Genomic DNA, 24,881 nt, shown 5'->3' on the forward strand with positions numbered 1-24,881 from the left:
TTTTCCAGATGAAGAGGATATTGGAGAAAAAGAAAATCCTCTTGCTTTAGGAGAGGGAGGTGAGACTGGTGGTCTTGTACCTGGAAAATCTCTAGTATTTGCAGCCATGGAATTGCTCATGTTTATCCTGGTACGACACATGCCCCATCTAAGTTCCAAAGTGTCAGATTCTCCAAGTCACATTGCTGCCAAATCCCACCTTTCTGAGGAGAGTGCTCGTCTTGTGGCTGCCACTGTCACTATACTGTCTGACCTACCTTCTCTCTGTTCTCCAGCAGGTAAAGTATTGACAAAGGACATTAACGGTTACTGTATGTATGGGATCCTGTGAGCTTATGATACTAAAACAAAATCAAATTCTTATATGATGTTTAAAGGACATCTGTTGAAAGTGTTGCTTAGGTTCTAGAATAAACTAGGAGCTCAGCATTCTCCAGTGATTCAACATTAAGAAAATGGCTTCAAGTCTGCATGTGTACTGTAAGTTTGCTGAGAAAATGAGCTCTATATCATTGTTTCTTTTTCCTGCTTCTTCTTTTTTTTATTTTTTTTTTTCCAAACCTCCTGATTTTGACCAATTTTAATCATGTTGTGAAAGACTGACATCTAAGCAGTAATTAAATTCCTGAGAAGTTCAGGAGAAGCAGAATTTTGATGAAAAAGAACCACACTGAGGAAAAACTAGCACAATTTAGCTCTGCTGCACTTTGCTTTTCAGCCATTGGCTGTCAGTCATCCCAAAAGTAACTCTAAACTAAATAAAGCTTTCTTCTGTCCAGGGAGGCTGTCACAAAGGATATGCATAAACGAGGGTAATTGCACTTAGTGCAGTTCAGTTGTAAAGGACACAAATTTGTGGGTAGTTTCTACAGATGTGGAAAAATGAGGCACAGAAAAGATTAAGAATTAAATGTGGAAAGAGACTTTGCTGTCTGAAATGAGTTGTAGATTGATATTATACACCTAAGCCCATTAGCGCCCTTCTTTCATTCCTGCACTTGCTTGGAGTCTGTATGGATTATTGAAACTACTTTTAATGAAGTTCCCATGTGTCTAAAGTCAGATCGTGTTATTTGACCAGTACTTCTTGAGTTTGCACAACTTGCACCTTTAGGGCTTGCTGCACAAAATTTAGATGCTTTTCTGATGACATCAACAGATATGTAAGAGGTAGGAGCACTTTGTCTCTTTTGTAGAGTAATCAAATGGTTACAAATTTTATCCAAGACATGAAACACTCTGAACTTCCTTCTTACTTCTGAGGCTTGTAATACACACCTGCTTCCTTGGATAGTGCCCTGACTTTGGATACCTGTTCACAGATCTGTTATTGTAGTTTTTTTTTATAAGACCTTAGACATGTACAGATGGTGTTTCAAGATATTTAACTTTCTGATGGCATCCATGAGAGAGTCTAACTCCTTTTTGCCATGCAGGGCAAAGCTAAAAGCTAATGATATACTTTGAGAGTACTGGTGAATGGATTTGGTGATAAAATACTGAATTCTATGTACTAGTTTGTTACCTGAATTGCAGTTTGTCTTTCTAGCCATATATATCCATTTTGGGAATACTGAAGAAGTTACCTACTGCACTGTTTGGAAATAACTTCAGAAATTCTACTTTGTCTTGTTTAGGTTGTATGACAGTCCTGCCTACTATCCTATTTCTGATTACGAGAGTATTGAAAGAAACAGCTGTAAAATCAGCAGACAATCAGGTCCCACCTCCAGTCAGTGCAGCACTTCAAGGGATAAAAACTATTGTTACTCTTCCAACAGTCAAGACTGATGAAACTCAAAACCAGTGGGCAAGTCTTATTCGCAGTACTCTGGCATCTATCCTGGAATACTCACAACCTGGTAAGTGATTTTGCAGTGGAGGAAACCTAAAACAGAACTGGCTTTTGCTTTAGTGAAAAGACAAGTATTGTATTTGCCTATAATTTAACAGGTTGCGTGCCTGAGGATTGGGAGTTAAAAGCGGTGGATAAATTGCTTCTAAAACTGAAATGGAAGAAAGATCTGAGTGCACAGAGCTTAACTAGCAGAAGTTAGTAGGTTGTGTTGGAGATGAGCACAGTGTTGACTAAGAAAATACAATTGTATGTTAGAAGTTTCTATCTCAGTTGTGTGTTTGTTGGATGTTGTCTTTGGCAGTTGTATGGGAACTGCTGAATCAAGACCTGAACCTCTGATTGATCACCTGAGGCGAGCAATGAGTCAGCCACAGGAGCACAGGTGAAGGCCATTCACCTGTGCTGCAGGAAGGGGTGGAGCCTGGCTGCACCTCTCCCAGACCCATTGAAGAGCTGACTACTAGTGGGAAAGGATCTCTTCTGGAGATCCACTCCACTGGAGTTTCACTTAGCGAGCCCAGGATATGGGTAAGCATCCTATCTTTTCTGCTTTGGTGCAATAACTACATAGCCAAGCTCTCTGGTATACCTCATAACTATAACATCTGTACATTCATTGATTGTACAGAAGTATTGGTCATAACCTCCTATTAGAAATGTTGCCATTTGTAACTCAGGGTATTTTGCTACATTAGTTCAGGCATCTCTCTTCCAGTTTGAATCCCATTATAAAGTAAAAATTTTGTGCTTTAGATGTGCGTTTTGGATAATTGTATCAGTCTTCATAGTTTCAGTGCCTTGTTTCTGGAACTTGAAATCTTCCTTCTGATATCTATTAGTGTTTCTGACTGAGTTAACATCTTGCAAATAAAATCTGAATGAGTTCCAAGCTGCGTTCACATCATTTCCTAGGCCATGCTTCAATTTCTCTGGTTACTGGCAACTCTAAACATATTGTCAAGGCTGGAACAGACCATAATTTCCACTCCTCCTTTCCTTTTTCCACAGGATACCAGCTAGCTTAAAGGAAAAGGGAATTTAGTTACCAAAACAGTGTTTGTAGAAAGAACCAATCTGTTTACTGAGTCTATTTGTTCAATACAGTACTTGGACTCAACACCTTGAATTAAACCTCAAAAAAGCAGACTGTATCTTATAAGTGCTTGCTGACAAGATTTGTGTAGTCTTAATGACAGTAAGCGTTAACGTGTATGAAGACAGCAATGGATAATTGTGGCAAGGTTCATGCTGGAGTAGGAGATATGCAATTCTGTTGCAAGCTGTCAGTGGTTAGAAAAAATCCTACTCCTGCCAAAAAAAAGCCTGTTAGCCATCGGCAGGATTTCTACTGTGTCTTGTTTAGTGAATTACAGGCTACTTCTGTTGGCTCACATTTGTGCTTTGCCTTGCTCTTCAAAAAGATGTAGTCTCAGCTGCATGGTTAGCAAAGAGAGAGACAAAGATTTGTCATTTGCTTAACGGCAGTTCAGCCCAAAAGACTCCCATTACATCCCTGAGGAACCATTTATAATCTGAAGAGAAGCTTGAATGGAGTTACTCATGTGGGATAGGTAATTGCAAATGATCCTGAAAATGTCTGAAGGGGAAGGATCGGTGCATTTGTGTTATCTGAGTCAAAATTCTAATTTGATCTGTCATATGAGCTCATGTCTTCCAGCCATTTGTTACTCTAGAGTTTCTCCAGTTCACCTTTCCACAAACATTACTGCCTTTATGCTTTATGCAGACTTCTGAAATTTTTCAGAAGCTCCTTGCAAGAGTGTAAATTTTCCTGTTCCTTTCCAGTCTTCTGTGAACACATTGCACAAGAATATAATGGAGGTCTGTTGCATGCAATTTTGTTTCAAAGAACATTAATATTAAGCAAACCCCCCCACAAAAAACACCAACAGAACACCACTATATTTCTCACTTAATGTCTGGAGTCATTTTCTGAAGTGAGTTTTCACGTCATGGCTAAAGCCAATCTAACAGCTAGCTGATAACTGTAAAAAGGATGTCATGCTATCCTTGGTTTTGCTGAGTATACAGATGTTGCTGCTTTGGTTCTGCTCTCCCTTGAGAGTCTTAACAACTTAGCCAACAAAACCAGCAGAAAAGTACTGAATTTTCTTTTTCCCTGCTGGTGTGTCTTGAAGAACCATATCTATGAAGGGCTGGTGCAGTCAGGAAAAGGATGACAGTTGCAAGTACAGATGAATTTGAAAAGAAAGGAAGGTTGAATAGGACTACCATTTTTTTGTTTGTGGCAGGTAGATGTCAGATCAGCCTATTTGTTATGTAGGAGCTCATGGTAAGTTACAGTTGTTGCTGCGCTGGTTATCAGTCTTTTACTCTGCTGAATCAGCTGAAGAGAACAAAAAAGGGAAGCCAACTATTTTTAATGGGAAAAAGATTTCAAAAATAGGTTTTCACCCTTTGTTTACACATGGGAAACAAAAATGTGGTTTGTTCAGAGAAAAAGTGTGGGTGATATTTTTGGCTCGCTATTTGTTTTGGAAAGTTCGAATCACTTTATTGAAAGAGCCTTTGGAAAAGAGTTGTTCAGCTTTAGATTTTCAGTCACAGTCAATAACAACAAGAAAGTGATTCAGTAATGAATAAATGTGTACTTTTATGCAGTTGCAAGTCATTTCAAATACATTTCTTTTTAAGTTTGTCTGCATTCACTGGGTTTTACTTTACTCTGAAAAGCATTCAGAATTTATCTAACAACCTGTTTGGTTCTTTTTTCAGAAGCCTCCAAGCCTGTTCTCGATGAAGTAAGCGTACTTACAGCTATTGCTCTCTTCCTTTGGTCAGCAAGCACTGAAATAATTGGAGTACAGTCTTTACAGAGTGGATGTATAAACAGATTTAAAAATGCATTAAATTCCAGTGATCCTTGGGTAAGATCATGATACAGGAATTTGAATGATATACAGCTGGAAAAAAATAGTAATTGTAATATATTTGCTATGTTTCCTGAATGTTCTGTGGGAGCTTTACTTCAGAGACAGATCCTGCTTGTCAAAATAACTAGAATTTTCAGTGGTGCATTATGGAAACTCCATAATGAACAAAAGAAACCAGACAAATTACTTTTTGGTAATATCTGCTCACGGCCTTGTGCCAAGTTTATGACTTGTAGCTTTCAGAAAGAAAAAAAACCTTTGAAATGTTTAACAAATGAAAAAGAATGGCTACTAGAGAGCAGTGACAGTTTTACAGTAAAACTGATTTATTGTAATACAAACTAAACCATGTTTTCTGCAGATAAAATTACAGCCCACATTCCTGATGAACTTTATTCTGTGCAAAGCCTATGCTTATTTTAAATGTTCATACAAAATTCAGTTGAGAAAAATCTGTGTTCTGTAGTCACCATCAAAGGCATCTACAGCTTGTGAATCATCTTTCTTGATTTCTCTTCTGTCCTTTGGTTTGTTTTATGAATTGTTTTCTAAATTATCTTCTCACTGATGAGAAACAAACTTTTAGCCTAGTTTTGCTCAATCAGATTAATATACTTCATAGTTAAGCTTAAGTGTTCCAGCCATGTATTAGTTTGAGCAGCTATACAAGTCAGCAGGTAGGAACTAAAAATAAGTAAAATCTGTAGTGTTTCCACAAGCAAGTACTGCGGAGATTCCTCAGAAGAAAATGCTGACGTGTTTAGTGTCACATCAAGACATTCAGAATCCTCTTCAGAGCAAGAATTCTTCTCTTCATAAGGGCTGGCATTTTCCGACAGGGGCAAGAAACTCAGTTGGTTCTTTGCTGAAGCCTAACTTTGAATGAAAAGCTGCTTAAGATTTTAGTGTGTGAATGGAAGTGTCAGCTCTGTGAAGTGGAAACTTTTACGTCTTACTCTCAGCTCTGAATAAACACACAAACGGTGAAAAGAAGTGCATCTTTGCCCACCCTGCTGGAAAGCTGTCAGTGAGCAGGAACTTAAAACTAATTCTGTAATTCACAGGAAGTGCTTTGACAGGAACCAGATCGTGTCCACTCTCCTCACTGATGTGCAGAGCATGCACTCTGTGATGCTTGTTGTTGGTTCGCTGTAGTTTTTAAATATAAAGCAGTCACTGCTGAGTGCAGTTACTAGACATTTATAATAGAAGCATTGAACCAATTAGGAAACAAACCAACTCTTTAAAAGAAATACCATTGTCTTAAAGATACAGAAACATTTTTGGAACTGCTACCACTTGCAGAAGACTGGGTGATAGTTGAGCTGCATAGTAGTGTCTTTAAGACAAGTTCATTTTCTGGAGCTGTAGGCTCTTATTTTGATAGGCCCTTCTCTCTTGATGCTAATTAGTAAGTTTTACAGGAGATGTGCCTTAAGAGAAGCCCTGGTTTTGCTTCTCAGAAGTTCTTGGAAAACTTCTCTGAATGTGGAGTATCAAAAGTTATATACATACGCGTACAATTGTGTATGCTTCAGTGGAATTCTGCTGTCAGATGCAGTTGTAAAACTGCACCTACTTCAACTATGGATGTTTAAAACAGAAAAAAAGCAAAAAAAACAAAGCAAAATGGCCCCTTACTCCTTATTTTTAAATTTAATAACCTTAACAGCTAGTCAGGAGTTTTCAAAATGTCAGCAGAAAGAGGAAGAAATTACTTGGAGTAGTATGGAGCGTATAGGGAAATAATTTATTGAAAATGGCCAAAGATTTTTCTCCCAATACCTGGCAAAGCATATTTTCTACCATGGAGCTCTCTTAAAAAAAGCATGGAAATGGTACTTGAGGAACTGTTATTATTTCAGGCTTCAAACATTAAGCTGAACAGAGAACTTGCAGTCGTATATTAACAGCAAAGTGAGCTGCCTAACTTGTGTTTTCTTATTATTAGCTTATATTCTCTTTTATTTAATGTTTTCATTTATGCATCTCTTTTTTCCAGTTATCCCCTCACAGATCACTGTGTTTAATAATACTTAGGAATGTTCCCATTCAGAACATGCTTGATAACTTATCCTGTAGCTTGAGTGTGGTTTGAAAACCTGCAGTGTTGTATCCTCATACTTGCTGTGGGGCTTTACCCTTTCAAAGGGCCAGCGTTGTTTGTGTGGCATTTTGGAGCAAGAGTTTTTTTTGAACCCAAATCATGTTCATTCTAAAGAAGATTATCACTAAGTCATTTTCCCAAATGTTAATTTCAATATTTCCTGCTTCTGGTAAGAAAAAGGAGGGCTGGGGAAAGAAGAGAAAAAGGAAGGATGGAAGGAGAGGGTTCTATGATCAAGCCTCTTCTATACCTATGTGTATATTTTTATGCTATTACCAGCACAAGGTGGAGACATAGAAGGATGTACCTGCCACTTTTGGCCACAGCCTTGGCTTATGTTAGGGCATAAGGTCACTTTGAGATCTGAATCATTTTTATAGACTGTATTACTCATCTGAGACTGGAAAACTATGTAATGATTTTGAAGATGCATCTACTCTTAGCGTTGATAGTTATGAAACTTTAAAATGTAGTTCTCTGTGGTCCTATGTGATTGTTTAATATGATGCTAACTGTCCACTTCTTTTCTGAGTTCGTGCTGACCACCATTTTATACCTGCAGTTAACTCTAATTACCTTCTTTTATTGAAAACTGGGCTAGTATAATTTTAGTAAACAGCCTGTTTTGTTCTTTCCCTTATTCAGTATATTTCCTTCCCACTTACTCTGTTTTGTTGGGTTGTTTTGTTGTTTTGGAATCGCATATATCTCACACACACAGATAACTGATTGTATTAGAATTCCTTGAGTTAGCAAGTAACTTGGAGGACAATATATTTATCTTGATTTGATTAGGTTCAAGCCAAGTGTTACCAGCTTCTACTTTCTGTGTTCCAACATACCAATCGTGCTCTGTCAACTCCATACATTCATTCCTTGGCCCCTATAATGGTTGAGAAGTTGAAAGCTGTGGAAAGGAACCGCCCAACAAACAACCTAGAGCTGTTAGCAGTCCAGGAAGGAATTAAAGTCCTTGAAACACTGGTTGCCCTTGGTGAAGAGCAGAATAGTGAGTATTTAGTTTTCTAGATAAATGCGTAATTGTAAAATGTTGAACATTAGAACTCTTGTAGATTGATAGCATACTCACAGAAAAAATGCCCAATGCACTTTCATAATTTCATTACTGGAACTTGTGTATACACAAGCTCACATAGCATGTACAGTATGATATGCTGTAGCATTTCAGTTTCCGGTAATTCTGAAGCAAAATTTAAGTGTGAACTGAAGTAGTGGTATTCTCTTGTATTTAAATATGAGTAGAATGTACTGTTTAAATTTACTTTTTCCTGATGTTAGATACTATTTATTTTAACACCATTTTTATCAGGTTAGTTCTACCATCTCAATAAAGCTTATTTAAAGAGACCAAGAAATAAATTGTATTGGTTGCAAGATCTAGATCGTAGATGAAGCCTTCTGTTTGCTTTGGTAGATAGAATACAGTCTTCATAATTTCTTTCTCTTCACTTTGAATAGCTGAAACAATATAATAACTGAAAGATTTAGCCTGCAGATATTGAACTTAATCTGTATTTAAAGTTTAAATTGTAAAAATATTACTTTTTTTTTTTTTTTTTTTTTTTACCCCAATATATTCCTGTTGGTATTTCTCTTCATTGATGATAACACTAAATGTATGTTTTCTTGAGAGTCGTGCTTCTGGCCTAGTTTCTAATGAATAAAATTGGAGAATAACTGAAGTGAGGGAGGAAACAGAACATTTGATTTTTGCTAATGCTGACAGGAGGCAAGAATATATGTGTTGTCAAAACCTCTAGGAGGAAATAATTAATATTCTAATAGTCTACAGAATTTTCAATAGATGACTTCCCATTAGTGTTAAAGTTCTCCAGAAGTTGCAGTTAACATGTTACACGTTTCAAGGCATACTTGTAGCCAGGTTAGGAAGAAATATTAGCCCTACTGCTTTGGTTTTGTTGGTGATTGTTGTTGTTCTAAAGGTAAACTCTGTGCTAATGGCAGGTCTTGTTAGCCCTGTAAGTATTGTTACAGTGCTGTTTTTTTTGAAGTGCTAGCTCTGGAGATGGAGTTGCATGGTGAAAACAGTTATGTTCAGTGGGGAGGCTGCTTTTCCAATCGGTTGAATTGTTTGTCTGTTGGCAGTGTTTTGAAGTCTTTAATAGCCACTCTACATTTTAAGATCTGTGATCTGCAATTGGATTGTGCAAACACTTCTAAAGATGTCAGGAACAAAATAACCGTGATGAACAGTGAGAAGTGAGAAGCACAAGCCTGATAGGCAAGATTGGAGTGACCAAATGATGGGAAGCACTCTTTATTTTGCTTATTTTTGATTTGATCATTCGTAATTACTGAGCTTATTGTCAATTCAGAAAACAAAATTCACATCTATCAGACTAGAAACTTTGTTACTAGTTCTTTTTGTTTCGTTCTGATCTGATTTTTTTTTTTTTTCTTTCACGTTTAGGAGTCCAGTTGCTTGCGCTGCTTGTTCCCACTCTGATCTCCTACTTATTGAATGAAAATGCCTTTGCTTCTGCATCTACAGCATCTAAAGATCTTCACGAGTTTGCACTTCAGAATTTGATGCACATTGGACCACTTTACCCACATGCTTTCAAGACCGTAATGGGAGCTGCGCCTGAATTAAAAACACGCCTAGAAACTGCAGTCCGAGCTAGTCAGGCCAGCAAGGCAAAAGCAGCTGCTAGGCAACCACCACCCACAGTACATTCCACCCCAACAATTAAACTGAAAACTAGCTTTTTTTGAATTACTTTTATTATTTTTGGACCGTTACATTGTCTGAAGCACTACATTATCCCTGATATGTTACTGCAAATAAGTCTGTAATTTTGTGTAATTTGTATCTTAAAGGCTGTCTAATAGAGCTTTGTGTAATTATTTGAAATCTGTGCATTACAAGGGAAGTGGTGTTACTTGTATTTGTATAGCTTTTTGAGAAATTGAGTGTGATCATATTTATGAATTTGCAATATAAATTATCCACAGAAAAAAAACCACCTTGTTCTCTATCTCATGAAATCCTCTTATTTTTTAAAAGAACCCTTAACCTTTCTGAATGGTGTTTGAAATCTGGTGGCTGTTATTGTACCACTGTGCTAACACAGTGGGGATGCAAGGAAGAGTGGAAACTGTTATGCAGTACTTACTGTGTACATGGGGAATGTCAAGAGTAGAAATATGCACTCTTTCTTTTTAAAACAAATAAGGGAAGAGAACTGCCAGACACTGTAGAGCTTTTCTGCTTGCATGGAAGGGGGAGAAGAAAAAAAAAGACAACTTTCAGTCTTTCTCAAGGTAAACAGTTGAGCATGCTGTGTAATGAGTTGTCTTTCCTTTATGTGGTGTATCTTTCTTTTGGGTCCATTTTAATGCTTGAATAAAGCATTACAAAAGTCTAATGCCGTATTTCCTCTAACAACAGGAACAACATAAAAAATGAAACAAAAGCAAAACAGTGCATTAGAAGTTTATTTGAAAAAGAGGACTGCCTGCAGTCTGCATTTGTGTTGCTGTGGCTCTTGGCCCTTGCAAGGTGCAGTGTTAGCAGTCCCTCTATTCTGCCAGACACTGGTTGAAAATGATGGCTATGTGTACTGCATGTTGTTCAGATTCTAAGATATTTACTTCTTCCTGCAAAATTTTAATATCACCAGAGATGTAGTCTTTGATAAAGTTTGCAGAACCAATTGACTTTGCACCTGTGCTGACTGAAAGGGAGTAGAACACAAGAATGAGCAAGACCCTCCAATTTTACTTTCTCCTACCTGGCTTCTCTTTTTTTTTAAATATGCGTGACCTCCCCTCACATTTGAGTGGGTTTGATTTGTTGCTTTTGGATCTGAAAGATAGCTCAAGTGCTGAACTAAGTGTACAGAAGAGCTCAACTCCCAGCGGTCTGTCTGCCTTCTGCCACACCTCCCCCTTCTGTTAGCATAGGTGCAGAATCATGTATTTTCTTGTATATAAAAGACTGACTCACATGAAGATTTTGACACTGCTATTGAATTTACAGAGTTCCATAGGGATCTTTCTATGCATATTGCTTTATAGAGAAAAGTTTTGTAACTGGAAGACTGGGCTTGGACTACTGGGGTTTCATGTCTGATATTTTTCTGGATATAACAGGGCTCTGTAGAAACGGTGTATTTTAGGAGCTTCTACTTGAACCCAAGTGTAACAAAGGATAGTAAATAGAAATGAGCATGGTTAATAGTTGATTGAAATATTTGTAGGTTGTTATTTTTGCGTAGTTGTTTGCCTCTCATCTCTCATAACAGCTTATGTAACCCTTTGGGTACCTATGCAAAATGAAAGATAAGATAATGCTCTCTTACCCTGTTGTATTGGATGTGGATAAAACATATTATAAATCTGAAAGTCTTTTAATTCAGACTGATTATTTTAGTACCAAAGTGAGAAAAGAAGTTTGCACCAAGGCAAGAGGAGCAAACTAATATTTCAAATGTCTTTTTCATAAGCATGTGAAGATTAACTTTCAAGTCTTTTCCATTTCCTACTGCAGTTAGAGATGCATGCAGCAGTGAAAATCATACTATGTTGTGCAGGAGGAAACGAATTTCACTATTCTCATCCTGTCATCTTTGTGTAGTGGGATTTAAATTCATCAAAGTTTATCACTTTCCTATAAGTGTTTCAAATATTACAATGCTCTTTTGCTCAGCAGTTGTTTTGAACCCTCTTAAATGTTTGAGAAAGTTCCATTAAAGTGTATAAGGAAACTCTCATTGTAGAATTGATCACAAAATATTTGCAATTAAAAATAAGGACAGTCAAGAAGTTCTCTTCCTTGATAGTTCAGTAACTGATGACTGGTGTTTGCTGGAAAGGTTTTTGGTTGTTTTTTTTTTTTTTTTTAATCTACAATCAAGTCTGTCTTTACCTTATTTTTTTCTATCTCATCACTTTGATGTTTCATTCATATTCTAGGTAATAATGAGATGCTGAACACTCAAAAGGGGTGAGGTGAAGTGTAGTAAACAAGTATGGTGAAGACTATAGAAGAACAGTAACAATGTTGGTGGAAGGGAAAATAGTTCTGGGCAGTTGCAGAGGATTAGGAAAGGAGAGGGTTGGGGTTTTTTTTGCACACTGTGACTGTGTACAACAGGTGCAACCTTAATTTGTGTATATGCCTCTCTTGTTTCTGATCTGTTTGGTTTTGTTGCTCCAGACACAAAAAGTGTAACTGCATGATTTTACATCATAATTTTTGCATCAAACTTCATTTGATTAAAAAATGAAACTTGAACTGTTGGTAGTGCTTCTTGTTCTTCCTTCTGTTTTTTGATCATCTTCCCCTATTCATCTCTTTCTTCCCTGCTGGTCATTTTACTGTGTGTTTTCATGAAGCTTGTTGCTATTTCCCCTTCACTTCTTTCCTCTCTCACCACTGTTTCCTTCCTTTCTTAGTGAGCTGTGATGTTCTGCCCTGTTTCTTTAAAAAGTTTCCCCCACAGAGCATTCCCTGTGGTGGGTTCTTGTTTCCCTCTCATCCCTTATCCTTTCTATCAGCTCACGTGTTTATCATTCCTCTCTTTAGAAGAGCTAAGAGGTTATCCACCCACCGCAGTCCCACCTCCTCAGGGCTGGTTACAAAGCAACAAACGCGAGTTCAGAACAGCCAGAAAGAAACAGGAAGCGCTGCTTGAGCAAGCAGAGTTGCGCAGGGCCTGTTTCTCTGTGCTGCAGGCTGAGCACGGCCCACAGCACACAGTGTCTTGGCCACACCGCTCTCCTCCTTCATCGCTTCTCACATGGAGCTGATGGTGCTAATGTAGGGCATGCATCTCTTCAGAAAGCTCTTGTGCTAATGGAGCAAGCAAACCATCTTTGTATGCCTAACAGCTTGTGCCCTTGGCCCATGGTGACAGCATCAGCCTCAGGAAGTCTTGTTTATCCTTTCAGAAGAGAAAGTGGTTGTTTCTGAGAAATGCTGTTGTATCTCCTTGTCAGTGTTCCAATAGGTAGGGAAAGGAAGCCGAAGTGCTCCCGGGATGGACTTGTAGCTTTCAGTGCTCTGGTAGAACTGTGTGGATGTAGCCCTGAGGGACACAGGAGGCATGGTGGGGGTGGGTTCGTGGTTGGCCTGGATGGTCTTGGAGGTCTTTTCCAACCTTAATGATTCTGTAAGTGTAAGACCAGTGCTCAGAATGTAGCCAAAACAGAAAGGAATTCAACAGCAACGAGTTGAAAAGCTGGGATTTGATGGAGGGTTGTGCAAGACACTGCCCTTGTTATACCCACAAGTTGGGCTGCAAGCGTGCCAAAACCACTCAAACCCGGCTCTGAGGTGCAGATCAGCTTAAATCAAAGGGGCTTTTTAAATCGGGGCTCCGAGTTCTCCTCGATCCCCCGAACGGCAGTGCGCGGGAAGAGGTTCGCTCGGCGCGGGCCCCGATCTGGCAGCAGGGAGGAGGCGCAGCAGCTGCTGCCTCTTCCCGCCCGCGCCGCGTGCCGCCGCCCCACAGAACTACGTTTCCCGGAGTGCCGCGCGGGCGGCAACGCGAAGCGCTCTGAGTTGTCCCCCGCGGGCCGCGGTAGTAGCCGGCGGGGGCGGCTGTCAGGCGGTGACGGCGGCGGGCGGGCGGGACGCGCCCAGGTTGTGCCGCTGCCGGGACGCGGCTGGGCGCGGCGGCGGCCGGCGGCGGTGGGGGCGGCGCGGCGCGGCGCGGCAGACGCGGCCCGGCCATGGACGAGCAAGCGGGGCCCGGCGTTTTCTTCAGCAACAACAACAACAACAACGCGCTGCTGCTGCCGCCGCCGACGGGCGGGCCCGGGCTGGAGCCGGGCGAGGCAGCGGCGGCCGCGGCGGCGGCTGCGGCGGGAGGCGGCAGCGGAGGGGTCTCCGCCGGCGGCACCGCCGCGCCGGTGTCGGCGTCGCGGGCACAGTACAGCGTGCCGGGCATCCTGCATTTCCTGCAGCACGAGTGGGGCCGCTTCGAGGCGGAGCGCGCCGAGTGGGAGGCGGAGCGGGCGGAGCTGCAGGTAACGTCGCCACCCTGGCCCCCTCCCCGCGCCCCGCTGCGCCCCCGGCCCGCGGGGGGAGCGCCGCCCACCGGCCCCGGTTCCTCGCCGCCACTCGGAGGGGCGTGACATGGCGGCGGCCTGCGGGGGGCGGCCGGGTGGGACCTGGCCGGGAGGAGTCGGCCCCGCAGCCCCGGGGCCGAGGGGCGCGTTGTGAGGGCGCCGATAGCGATCTTGTGGTTTAGGAAACTTGTGAAGTGCTGGCCTGCAGCCACCGCGGTCGGGCGCTCCGGGATGCGCGCCTCGTATTAACGCTAATAACGGTGGGCGGCGCGGCCTGCGCCGCGGTGTTGCTCCGGCTTTGTTCACGAGGAAATCTCGGCTGTAAATCTTAACCGCCCGCAGTGCCGGGAGCCCCTTGTGGGTCCTTCCCAGCGCCGTGCTCGAGGCACAGAATGCTTCCTCCTGGGTCTCCTTCCCATCCTCTTCCTTCCTGGCAGTTCTGTTCTTTCTGTTTCTTTCCTTGAAAGTACCGTCTGTGTCGAGAGTCTTAAGTCTGTTTAACAGCAAGAACCACTTATCTCTTTTGTTGTTGTTCTTTTGTTTTTCTTCATTTTTGTTTCAAGTTAGGAGGAAAGTCAGTTCCTTAGCCGTACTTCCAATGGTAACATCAGGCAAACCCTCCCGGAGGGGAGTGGTGGCATGCCGTTCCTCACCAAGGGCTGCACCCCGTGTAGGAGTGCAAAGGAAGTGGCCATGAGCACAGGGGAGATGTGGTTTGTGTTTTAGCTTCAGTGATTTGGTGAAAGATTTGCTCATAACATGGTTAGCGGGCATAGTGGTGGTGGGTTGATGGTTAGACAAGGCAATTTTAGTGGTCTTTTCCAACCTTATTATTTTATGATTCTCTATTTTGTTCACAATATCTGATAAATACAGTATGGAAATTAACTAGCTTAGTTGCATATAATAAGAACGTTGCATGTCACATCCTAAGGTATTTACGAGACTCCAGTGGGTGTTTTTTCATCGCCCATACAGATCTCACAGAGTGCTCTGGAGGAAAACGTGTTCCTTGGGAACAGAGTGGTTCTGCCAGTGCCCAGCAGCAGCAGAGCTGTGTATATCCTCAGTGCCCCTCCAGAGACCACTCCTGCACTCTGCTTCCCCAGCAGCCCTCTGGGGAGCAGTGGGTATCAGAGGTGAGCTAGCAGAAGAGGGGCCAAGCATATGCATGATGTGTCAAAGTCATGCGCTGTCAGCAGCAGGGCAGGAACACAACCCCAACACAAGCTGTTTGCTTGAACTCCTTTGGCTCTTGCCAAAATGTCTCAATAAAGCTATAATTAGCTGTGACTGGCATCGCCACAAACTGCAACAGCATTTATCTACTGCAGAGTCATGTTCAGGAAGGTGCAAAATTCTTGGCTGTCCCTGCAGACATCGAGTGTGTGACGTCTGCCATGACCGTTCACAGCTGAATGCTCTTTGATCCATGTGAGAGGTTTGTGTTGTGGCTTTGGCAGCAGCAAGGGGGCTCTGAGCGACGGTACATGTACAGCCCCACGATGAGCAGAGTTAATTAAAGGCAGATTCCACGTTCCTCCTGAAGCTCTTCGTTGGCCTGGATGCTGTGGAGTGTTTAACAGAATAATGGCAGTCGGAGGTCACATAGTTTCTGTCTCTCTAGATAAAGATGCAGTGCTCCTGGTTGTACTCCAAGGTCTTCTGGCCAGTGTAAATTAAATGCTAGGCTGTCTGCTCTCTTGGGAGGCCATGTGGCAGAGATCCTGCTTTGTATGGTATTCTCTGTGCCACATATTTTATCTGTAGTGCATCTTGCTCCTTAGAGGCAGACTTCTGTTCTCTGGTTCTTTACCACCATAATACTGAAGTCCCTCAGATGCTGCTGTGCTTGGCTGCTGCTCTGTGCTTGACAGTTACTTGAGCTATACTCACTCTGAAAAACACCTCATAAGTCAATCCAACTGTGATTTCCTGTCTTCCTTTTCTTCCCCTCTGGGCTTCTTTTCCTCTTTTTTCCTCCCTTTGCAATTACTTGTGTGGAATTCCATGTGATGCTCAGGTAGTGTACCTTCCTGTTGTGCTGCAGGCTGCCTGCTCAGGTGACACCCTTGCTGCAGTTCAGAAAAATACATGAGTTGATATGCCAGGTAACTGGTTCTGTTCATACTTGCTGGCCTAGTTGCTGCTTTTTCAAGGTTTTTCTGCCTGTTGCCTGTTCTGCCTATAGTTCTGTTCTGCCTATAGTTTGCTTTCCCTGGCAAATATCCATGTTTACTCTGATTTTCTAATTATTTTTCTTTAATCTTTAAAAATGGTTCTTGCCTCTGTTACATAATTTTCCCATTCAGAGGCCTTCAATATTTATATCTTCGCGAGTACCATCAACAAGCTGCATGTTTTGAGGCAAACTGAAAGCAGTCATACGGGGCTCCCCTTGATGCTTATCTGCTAATTATGTATTTCATTATTAACATTTGCTTCGTGTTTATGGTACTTCGACATCTGCAGATTGAAGAACTATCCTAAGAATAAGCTTTCATGGTGCCTTGTAGTGATAATTCACTGAGTACTGACTTGATGAATCTTCCTTCTAGTGTTAACAAACCATGTGCTTAATGCTGTCATTTATTTTCACATCTTTTCAGAAAGCAGTAACTTTCTTTTTCCCATGTGCTGTGGCAGCTGCTTGGGAGAGTTGACAAGAAAGGATTTCCTGTTCTGCAAAGTACTTCAGCTCCTATTTTATTTTATTTTATTTTATTTTATTTTATTTTATTTTATTTTATTTTATTTTATTTTTTTCATTCTCCATTATCCTGGCCTGTGTTTCCAAGGAATTCCAGAGTTGCCGTTGTGTGTCAAAGCAGCCCACTGCATGACAGCCGATAACTGATGTGGAGGTGGATGCAGTACAGAAGGCCAGAGGCACACGGACCTGGCCCTGCAGCTTGCTGGTGCCCAGCCTCAGCCGTAGGCCTCTCAGCTGGCGGCCCTGCCTGGCCACGTGCCCACTCAGGAGCATCTAGGGTGTGCCCTGTGAGGCTGGGAGCTGGGCCGCCTCCTGGGGATGGCGGTGAGAAATGCCATCTTTGAAAGTAACACGGGTGTTACTGTGGAAATTTTGCTTTGGACAAATGAACATCTTGTTGGCAAAGATGCTGATCTGTAGGTTTTTGACTGGCATTTCTCAGTGTGTTTCACAACTGCTTTAAATTGCAGCAAACTGCTATGCTACATAAGTGGATGTATAGGCATCCTGAATCCTGCTGAGTTTTCTCACTCCTGTCCTCTCCGTGATGGGGATGTCATTTCCTCTGAGCGGTGGGACCCGGCATGGTTATCAGCATTGCTCTGACCAGGGAAACTTCCTTTTGGGAAGGTGTGCAAAGAAGCTAAGGAGGATGGGTGAATGTGCTGGATTTGCATTTGCATAACTCTGTTGAGAATATCCCACATCAGAGAGTGCAAAAAGGAGAGAAAAAAAGAAAAAAAAATAGGAAAAAAGTTATGAAATGAGATAAAATGGGGCTAAATGATAGCAAGCAATAATATCAAAAAGAATGTGATGGAAATAACAGATGAACCCTTGAGATTGGCTGTGGAAATCAGATTTGGCAGTAGCAGCTCTGGGGGCACTGGGGTGCTCCTGCCTGCTGCGCTGCGGCTCTGAGGCAAAAGGCAGTGGCAGAACAAGGGCCGTGTCCTCACCTCTGCTGGGCTGCAGTCATGGGGAGAAGGGGCATGGCGGGCACATGGCTAGGCTATTTATAGCATGGTTTGGGGCACGGGTTACTTGGTTCAGAAATAGTTGGTATTTACTGCTAGTTGGCCTCCTTATTTGTGAGGTTTCAGTTAGAAATCGTTCCTGCGGTGATACTAAGTACTGCTCAGAGAAGAAGCGAGTGCTGAGCTGGTGGTATCAGCTGTTTGGTCAAAGGAAAACTCCCAAGGAGTTTTGTGTAGTCTTGCCAATAAAATGAAATTGTGCTTGAAAAAGTTCTGTTGTAGGATTTTCAAATAGCAGCAAGTACATAAAATCTTGGGGTTCGTGGAGGAAGGTGACCTGGCAGAAGTGCTGTGGATATCTTTGATAAAATGTTTCTTCTCGTAAGGCAGTTATTACAAGAAAACAGGGGTTAATATTCAATTCCCCTCCACCCCAAAAGAATGGTATTTTCAAGTTTATTGCTTCAAATGCATCAGATAAGTGAAAAGTGGTTGAAAATATGTCAGTCACTAGACTGAGGCGTGTTTAGTTGGGAAAGTAGTGCTAAATGGGTCTCGGAGACCCAATGTTCTTTCTTTCGATAACTTCCCTTAGCAAACTTTCTAGTTTGTAAATTCATGTGAAGCAGGGAGAACCTTCCGTGTTCCTTTTTTTCCTGTTTGTTTGCTTACATACATGGCTGCCAGCTAGGCCTCATGTTCTCATTGATAAGCCGTCATGACTTGTCTTATTCAAACCAGGAGGACTGGTGGGAGTAGATGCTGAGTGACTGAAGAGCTGCAATACACAAATTTATAGCTTTTGTGCAGAAGTAGAATGTAAATGCAGTCTGAGTGAGACTGGTTCTTTGCAGGTCTGCACTTGAGTCTTACAGACTTTTGATTTGTTTAATTGCATAAATGATCCCAGTTTTTCTGAGCACCAGGCTTTCTTCTCTAAACTCTTAAAATTTGTAACTTTGTTCAAGTGTATAGAAATGTTTCTTAAATGTATACACCCCTTTAGGAAGATGCTGCTGAAAATGTGAACATGGTATGACGAGAACATAGACTTTTCCAAGTGTGGAATGGCTTACTGTTGTCTCCAGATGGCCTTTGTGTTTTCCTCAAAATGTTATACTCCAGACAAATATTTTCTACTTTTCATGATTTGCTATGTAATTGTTGAATTGATGCCAAAGTAAAAATCAGACAGTTTATGTTGTTCAGGTGGTTTTTTTCCATGTCAGGTTAGCATATGGTGGAGGATCACACGTGTCTTTATGAAGGCGCATCTATAATCTAAATTGGTATATCTGTGCTCCTCCAACTGTAGCTGCTGTTTTTATGCTGAAGGTCTTGGCATATGTCACTTTCGTTGCATAAGGGGTAAGTAACTTTGCACTGTTTTGAACAAGAAGTTGCAAATATAACTCACCCTTTATCTATGTTTCAGTAGACACTGAAAGTTTCTAGAGCAGGCTGTGTAGAATTCTCTAAGGAAGATCACATATATCTGAGGAGTCTTGCGGTTCACCTTCATTTAATGCTGAAGGAAATAAGGCTATAGAAATATGAAGTCTCAGGTAAAAGTGATAGCTATACACAGTTCGGTGAGAAAATAGGTATTGATCAGCAACCTACAGCTGCATTTTGTCTCGCTAGGCTGTGAGGCCTTGTATGGTCCTTCTTCCTAAGTTTGTTCGCTAAGAAGTGGGCAAGAACTTAAAAATAGGTGAAGGATTGTCATGTTTTGTTTTTTAAATGCTGAGAAGTGCTTGAGGTGGTTCTTCTGAATCTCTCTGGAGCGCTCTGGATCCAACCGTTACAGGCAGTACTGTAGAAATGAAATATTCTTAAATGGGAAAGTAGAGATTTGCTTCACTGTAGTGACCTGCTCAATATGTGGCTGTTGCTTGATTCATCTGGAGGGTTTCATTTTCTTCTTTAAGGAGAGTTTGCTAATACTAATCAATATGGAATATTTTGAAAACAGTGCGGTGACAAAGAAGTTGAATAAAAGACTGCATTGTGGAAAGATTGCATTTTTCTGCCCTTAGCCAGGGTTATGTTTCTTTTGAGGGCAGTCGCATAGGGCAGGATTGCGAAAGCATCGCATAAAACTGGCATGCATCCTGTTCATAACCGTGCTTGTAAGCAGGAGGTGAGGACACAAGTAGTTGTTTTTCTGTCTGTTCCAGCCGATGTTGTTCGGGGTGGTGGTTGGTGCATGCTTGAGCACACGGGGTAACTGTTCTGAACTCAGCAGCCAAAACCAGTGATGTACCAACTGCCATTGCAAATGCTTGTGTGGCTAAGTCTGCTTCACTCCTCTTTTTATTACTGGAATTGCTGCCTTTCTCCTTCAGATGCAGTAGCCAAGTGATGCCTTCAAACCATGAGATTCCATGGTTTCAGTTTAGATGTGGCCAGACGTCTGTTGATCAGTCTTGGTGCTGATTGCTGTTGCTGCATTTCTGCCTTCCTGTATGTGGGATCCTTTTCAGCAAGTGAAAGGCAATCTGTCTGAGCATTCGGGCCTCTTAACATGCTGCTGTTCTGTGACAAGGCACGGATCTCTTTTTGTCTTTCCATCAGTTTGCATGGAGCATGCCCCTGTGACTCAAAAGAAAAACAAAAGTTAATTCTCACCACTTAAGTGTACTGCAGAAAGGATTAAAGGATTGAAGAGATTTCTTACTTCTGAAGAATGATGAAATGAGCAGAATATATATTGCTTGACTAACTCAGCAAATACTTCAGTGTTTGCAGTTGCTGGAGTAGTGAAAGGCAGCACTGAAGAGTGGATGAAAGACAGGCTGGAGATCTATCTGCAAAGATATCTGTGTCGTAAAGCACTTCAAGCTGTAGAAAGAGAAGTATTCCTGTTGGGCGAGATGCTTAAATTACTAATCAGGGTGTTGCCAGGAAAAAATTACTACATCACCTTTGATTCTGGATGGCTGACAAGGAGTTTTAAATTGACTGATATCATATTATTTCTGAAACAATATTTTCAAAGAGATGAAGAATCTAAGTGTGTGGCTTTTGCAACCCCTTCCTTACTGTAAGCCATATCTCTCATCTCTTTTGGGTGGTTTGACTTTTTCATTGCATAGCTCTGATGTTTTGGAGTGAACTGATGCCATTTTCGAGTAAAATAAATCTTCAAATACAAGGCACAAGTGTGTTTTAACCTGCTGCAGCTTTGCATTGCAGTAAATGACTGCAAGTGTGTGTAGAAGCAGCCTAGCTCTCTGTTTGCAGAATGGACCGACAGCTGGAAATTGGTGGGTGTGAAGTTTTGATGTTTTTCAAGCGTGGCTCTTGAAGAATTGTTTAGCACTGGTGCTAGGCCTGCTATTCCCCCCGTTGTGCATACGCTGAGCTGCACTTGGTTTTTCTCTCTTCTCTCCCTGACTCTTCAGGGCATGCCTCCACCTATTTACAAGTGTGCTTGATGTGTTGTGCATCTGTAATCTGGAAGCCTGAGCTCACCTGACAGCCTACAGAGTTGTTCTGGTAAATCTTGGTAGACCGGTTAGAGCAGCTGTTGCAGACTGATTCATCAGTGTAGGTATTTCGTTATTTTACCTATTTACATATTTTTACAATACTTTTCTTAATGTTTTCCATTTCTTGCTCTTTTTCTTCCAACCTGTCAGAAGCAGCAGCAGGATTGTTTATCTTAATAGCTTTTACTTTGCCAAAATGATGGCTGTCAATCTTGCAGTGCCCCAAAAATTTGAAGCTATACTTATTTCAAAAGAAAGAAATGTTTCAAAAGAGAAACATCTTTAAGAAAAGAATGGAAAGGGTTTTGGTAGTTCTTGAGTTTGATTGACTAAAAGGCCTTCCAGCCTTTTACCTTGAAATAGCTGTTAAATCCATAAACAGAGAGAAATTGGTAGTAAACACAAACAATTTGTTTAGCAGCTGTGGCATTATTTCCTTGTAAACAATTTCTGCAGCAGTAAATTTTTTTGTTAATCCTTTGTTGTTCCTTAACAACAAGATGTCAGCCTAAAAAGGTGCATGGGTTTTTTGACACCCATAACACTGTGGGTGATGATTCCAGGAAGTGTAAGTCCCAGCTTACTTCTTAAAACATTGGTAAAATCCAGACTTTATTAAGATGCAATGTAATTATTTGATTATATTTTTGTGACTTTTAAGTCTGTACTAAAAAGGCAACAACTTGAACTATGGTAATAGTAATAGTGCTTCTAGCCCAATGATAACTGGGTTGCTTCACCCTTCAGTACCTTTCACAGGAAAGTGACCTCGGAGCCTTCTTGGGAACTTCTTGTTATATGTATGGTTATATGTGTATAACCATAACATACTGTCATGTTTTGTCCTTTTTTTTTCCCACTTGAAAATGAATGTTATTTTTAAAGTCTCCTGGTGAAGAGGTGAAACAGTTATGATAGCTACAGTGCTACTAATTTAGACCAGATGCACTTTAAACTTTAAACTTTTGTTGCAGTTGGCAATGCCAGAAACTTTAATAGATGAAAAGGAAGGAGATGGGGGGGGGGAAAAAAAAAAAGGGATTGTCCAATAGTAGCCCAAACAGACTGTTACAAGTATTTAATGCTTTTTTCTTCCTCCACCTGACTCTTGATTCTAGTTCAGCAGATGAGCTGTACCACAGTGACTCCTAGCACTTAGCCTGGATTACACCAGAGGTTGATGCCGCTGTGATTCTGTGCTGCTGAGCTAGCAAACCAGCCAACTTGTGGAGATCTGTGCCCCACCCATAGGGCAAGAACCAGCTCAGGTTCTATGTGCTCCCATAGGCAGAGGTAGAGGTTTCTGATGACTAGTTTACAACGTAATGCATGTTAACCTTATTAGCTAGAAGGTCAGTTGTTACAAAACCTGTTTGTTGGGCATACTTGTGAATTCTTGACATTTTTGGCAAGCCTTCCTAGGAGTGGCTAAAGCAGAAGGACAAAACATCACGGATTATTCAGAACTGAAGCATTTCTCCTTCACTTCTTAGCTGTCAGATAGTTCTCACCTGAGCTTTGACTTGCACCAATGCTTCTACAGTGGGGAGCTGCCTGTGCAGTTTGAATTTATTTATAAATTTCTTCCAACTACGCTGAAATAATGAGAAAGCTGTAGTTGTCATGTCGTCATAACAGCACTTAGATGTCTTACACTTCAAATGTTTGCATATTTATAAGGGGAATTGGTTAAGTATTTTGATCAGAAATTAGGAATCTAGAAGTACAACGTTTTTGTGTAAGACTGAGAAAATACTGCTCCATCTCATAATTTGTCATATATATGCTTTGATGGGGATTTTAACTAGTTGATCTCTAGAGGTCCCTTTCAGCCCCTATAATTCTGATTGTGTGAGATATATATATATATCTGTGAATAATTAACTAATATTCATTTATATTACAAATTGTTTCATGTATGATATGAACATTTAGGTTCCCTCTGCACACTTTCACTTAATGATGACTGTAGAGAAAGAAGTCTACATGTGGACTGCTGCAGTATTATGCATAATATATCAGTTGCTATTTTTTATGCTGTCTGTCCTCATGTCCTCATCTTTGCCTTAATACTATCATGAAGAATTTCTTAACTTTGAAGTTTCTTAATGTCTTAGTGACATAAGAATTTGAGCTAATGCATGTAAATAATGATTTAAGAATGACTTGACTATAATTATCCTATATGAATATAAACGAGGAATAAGGATTACTAATGTCTGTGAGAAAGAAGGGGGGAAACTGTGCTTACTTTTGGAGCTATGAAAATGACATGAAATGAAAGTATCTCATTTTAGGAGTCAGAATGTCAAAAGTAATGCTTCAAAAAAAACTCCACAGCTGTGCTGCAAGGCTCAGAGAGGGCACAGGTTGTTCCCACACCTTCTTGTGCACTCCTGCATTTCTTGATCTGACAATAAAATGACTGACCTGAGTATAGTGACTGTGGAAGATTCTGGCCGTAAGCCTGTGCAGGGTGCAAAGGCAGCTCATGGGCCTCTGACTCGAGCCTGTTGTTATTGCTGCCTGCTTTCCAAGTGAGAACCACACGTATTTTGTGTTCTTAGACCTCCAAGGGAAGTTATGAGACATGAGTGACAGCACTGACATACCTCTCACAGCAAAAGAAGTTCAAAGAATCAATTAAATTTTTTCCAGGGCCTTGTCTTGATGTGTAAAATGTGGGCCTTGCTGGGGTGGCTGTTGCTTTCCATCCTCTAGCACACAGCTTTGTTCTTCCTGTGCTGGAAATGCCTGCAGGTAGCCATAGGTCCTTACAGCACGTGTCCTGGTGCCACTGGGCAATCCTTTTCATTCCATCCAAGTGTGTATTTACATAATGTACTCCTTTCCTTTTAGTGAATAGTATGCTTTGATGTCATCTCACTTGCTTGGAATGGCACTTGCATGTTTCTGTTGGGTGTGTTTAGAAGCAGGTTGATGGAAATTACTATTGGGGTGCATCAGTCTGTGCCTTGTAACCTGGGGGGCTGTACAGCTATAGCAAACCAAGTTGTACGTGCTTGAGATGTTGCTAAGAGGGATGGAGCTGAAATGCTCCTTGCAGAGTTAAAATTTTCAGAGTAGACAGTGATGGCTCCTGAGCAGTACTGTGACTCGCCTGGCACTGAGCGTACAAGGAGCATTATATTTAATTCTGGCTTTTTGCTCAGTTCAGGTTAAATGCTGAGTGAGAACAAGCTTGCTGCCAGAGTGATGGGGCCTTCCTTTTGATCCAGCTGAGGATTTTTGGGGAGTTGAGTACATTTTCCCTGGTGAAGATGAAGACTGAGCTCTTTGGAGAGATTAGCCAGCGTTTGTCACATGTTGTAAACTGGCTGCTGTAGTTGGGGATTGGTACTAAGGCTTCTTCAGGTGCTTGTGATGCTATTTACTGGCTCTGTTTGAGCAGTGAAGTTGTGTCAGTTGCTGTAGCTGATCACCAGCAAATGCAATAAAAACCTGAAGTCAGATAAGTTATTCTTTAGCAGCAGTTTAAGTCTCATTTAATTACAGTATCTGAGGACTGCTTTCAAAATTGGAAGGAGGACAGGGTAATTCTGTTTCTCCCAAACTTCCCCTGCGACACTGATGCAGATTGCAATATCTGCAAAGAACAGGTTGGCTTGCTTATAGTGAGTATCTGTGGAAAAGAAGAGCTTGTGAGTCATCATATTCAACAGCTGGAGGTCTTGACCAGTTGCCTTTTATGCTGTTCAAGCTTTTCAGGACATACATCTATGACTTTGCTGCAGAGG

General features: G+C 41.3%; 2 protein-coding genes across 2 annotated transcripts in view; both read left to right on the top strand.

Annotated features, from left to right (window-relative positions):
• Window positions 1–9,637, top strand: part of HEATR5B (HEAT repeat containing 5B) — a gene marked incomplete at both ends in the record, with an annotated part of 47,789 nt that extends 38,152 nt beyond the window's left edge. Inside the window, 5 exons of the mRNA XM_079532560.1 lie at window positions 9–278; window positions 1,638–1,862; window positions 4,616–4,767; window positions 7,676–7,889; window positions 9,333–9,637. Of these exons, the coding sequence (XP_079388686.1) occupies window positions 9–278; window positions 1,638–1,862; window positions 4,616–4,767; window positions 7,676–7,889; window positions 9,333–9,637 (1,166 nt within the window). The remainder of the gene's footprint in view (window positions 1–8; window positions 279–1,637; window positions 1,863–4,615; window positions 4,768–7,675; window positions 7,890–9,332) is intronic.
• Window positions 9,638–13,600: 3,963 nt separating this feature from the next.
• Window positions 13,601–24,881, top strand: part of STRN (striatin) — a gene marked incomplete at its 5' end in the record, with an annotated part of 55,696 nt that continues 44,415 nt past the window's right edge. Inside the window, one exon of the mRNA XM_079550460.1 lies at window positions 13,601–13,897. Within this exon, the coding sequence (XP_079406586.1) occupies window positions 13,601–13,897 (297 nt within the window). The remainder of the gene's footprint in view (window positions 13,898–24,881) is intronic.

Source organism: Tetrao urogallus (genome assembly GCF_951394365.1).
Source record: "Tetrao urogallus genome assembly, chromosome: 2".
NCBI classification, from domain to species: Eukaryota; Metazoa; Chordata; class Aves; order Galliformes; family Phasianidae; genus Tetrao; species Tetrao urogallus.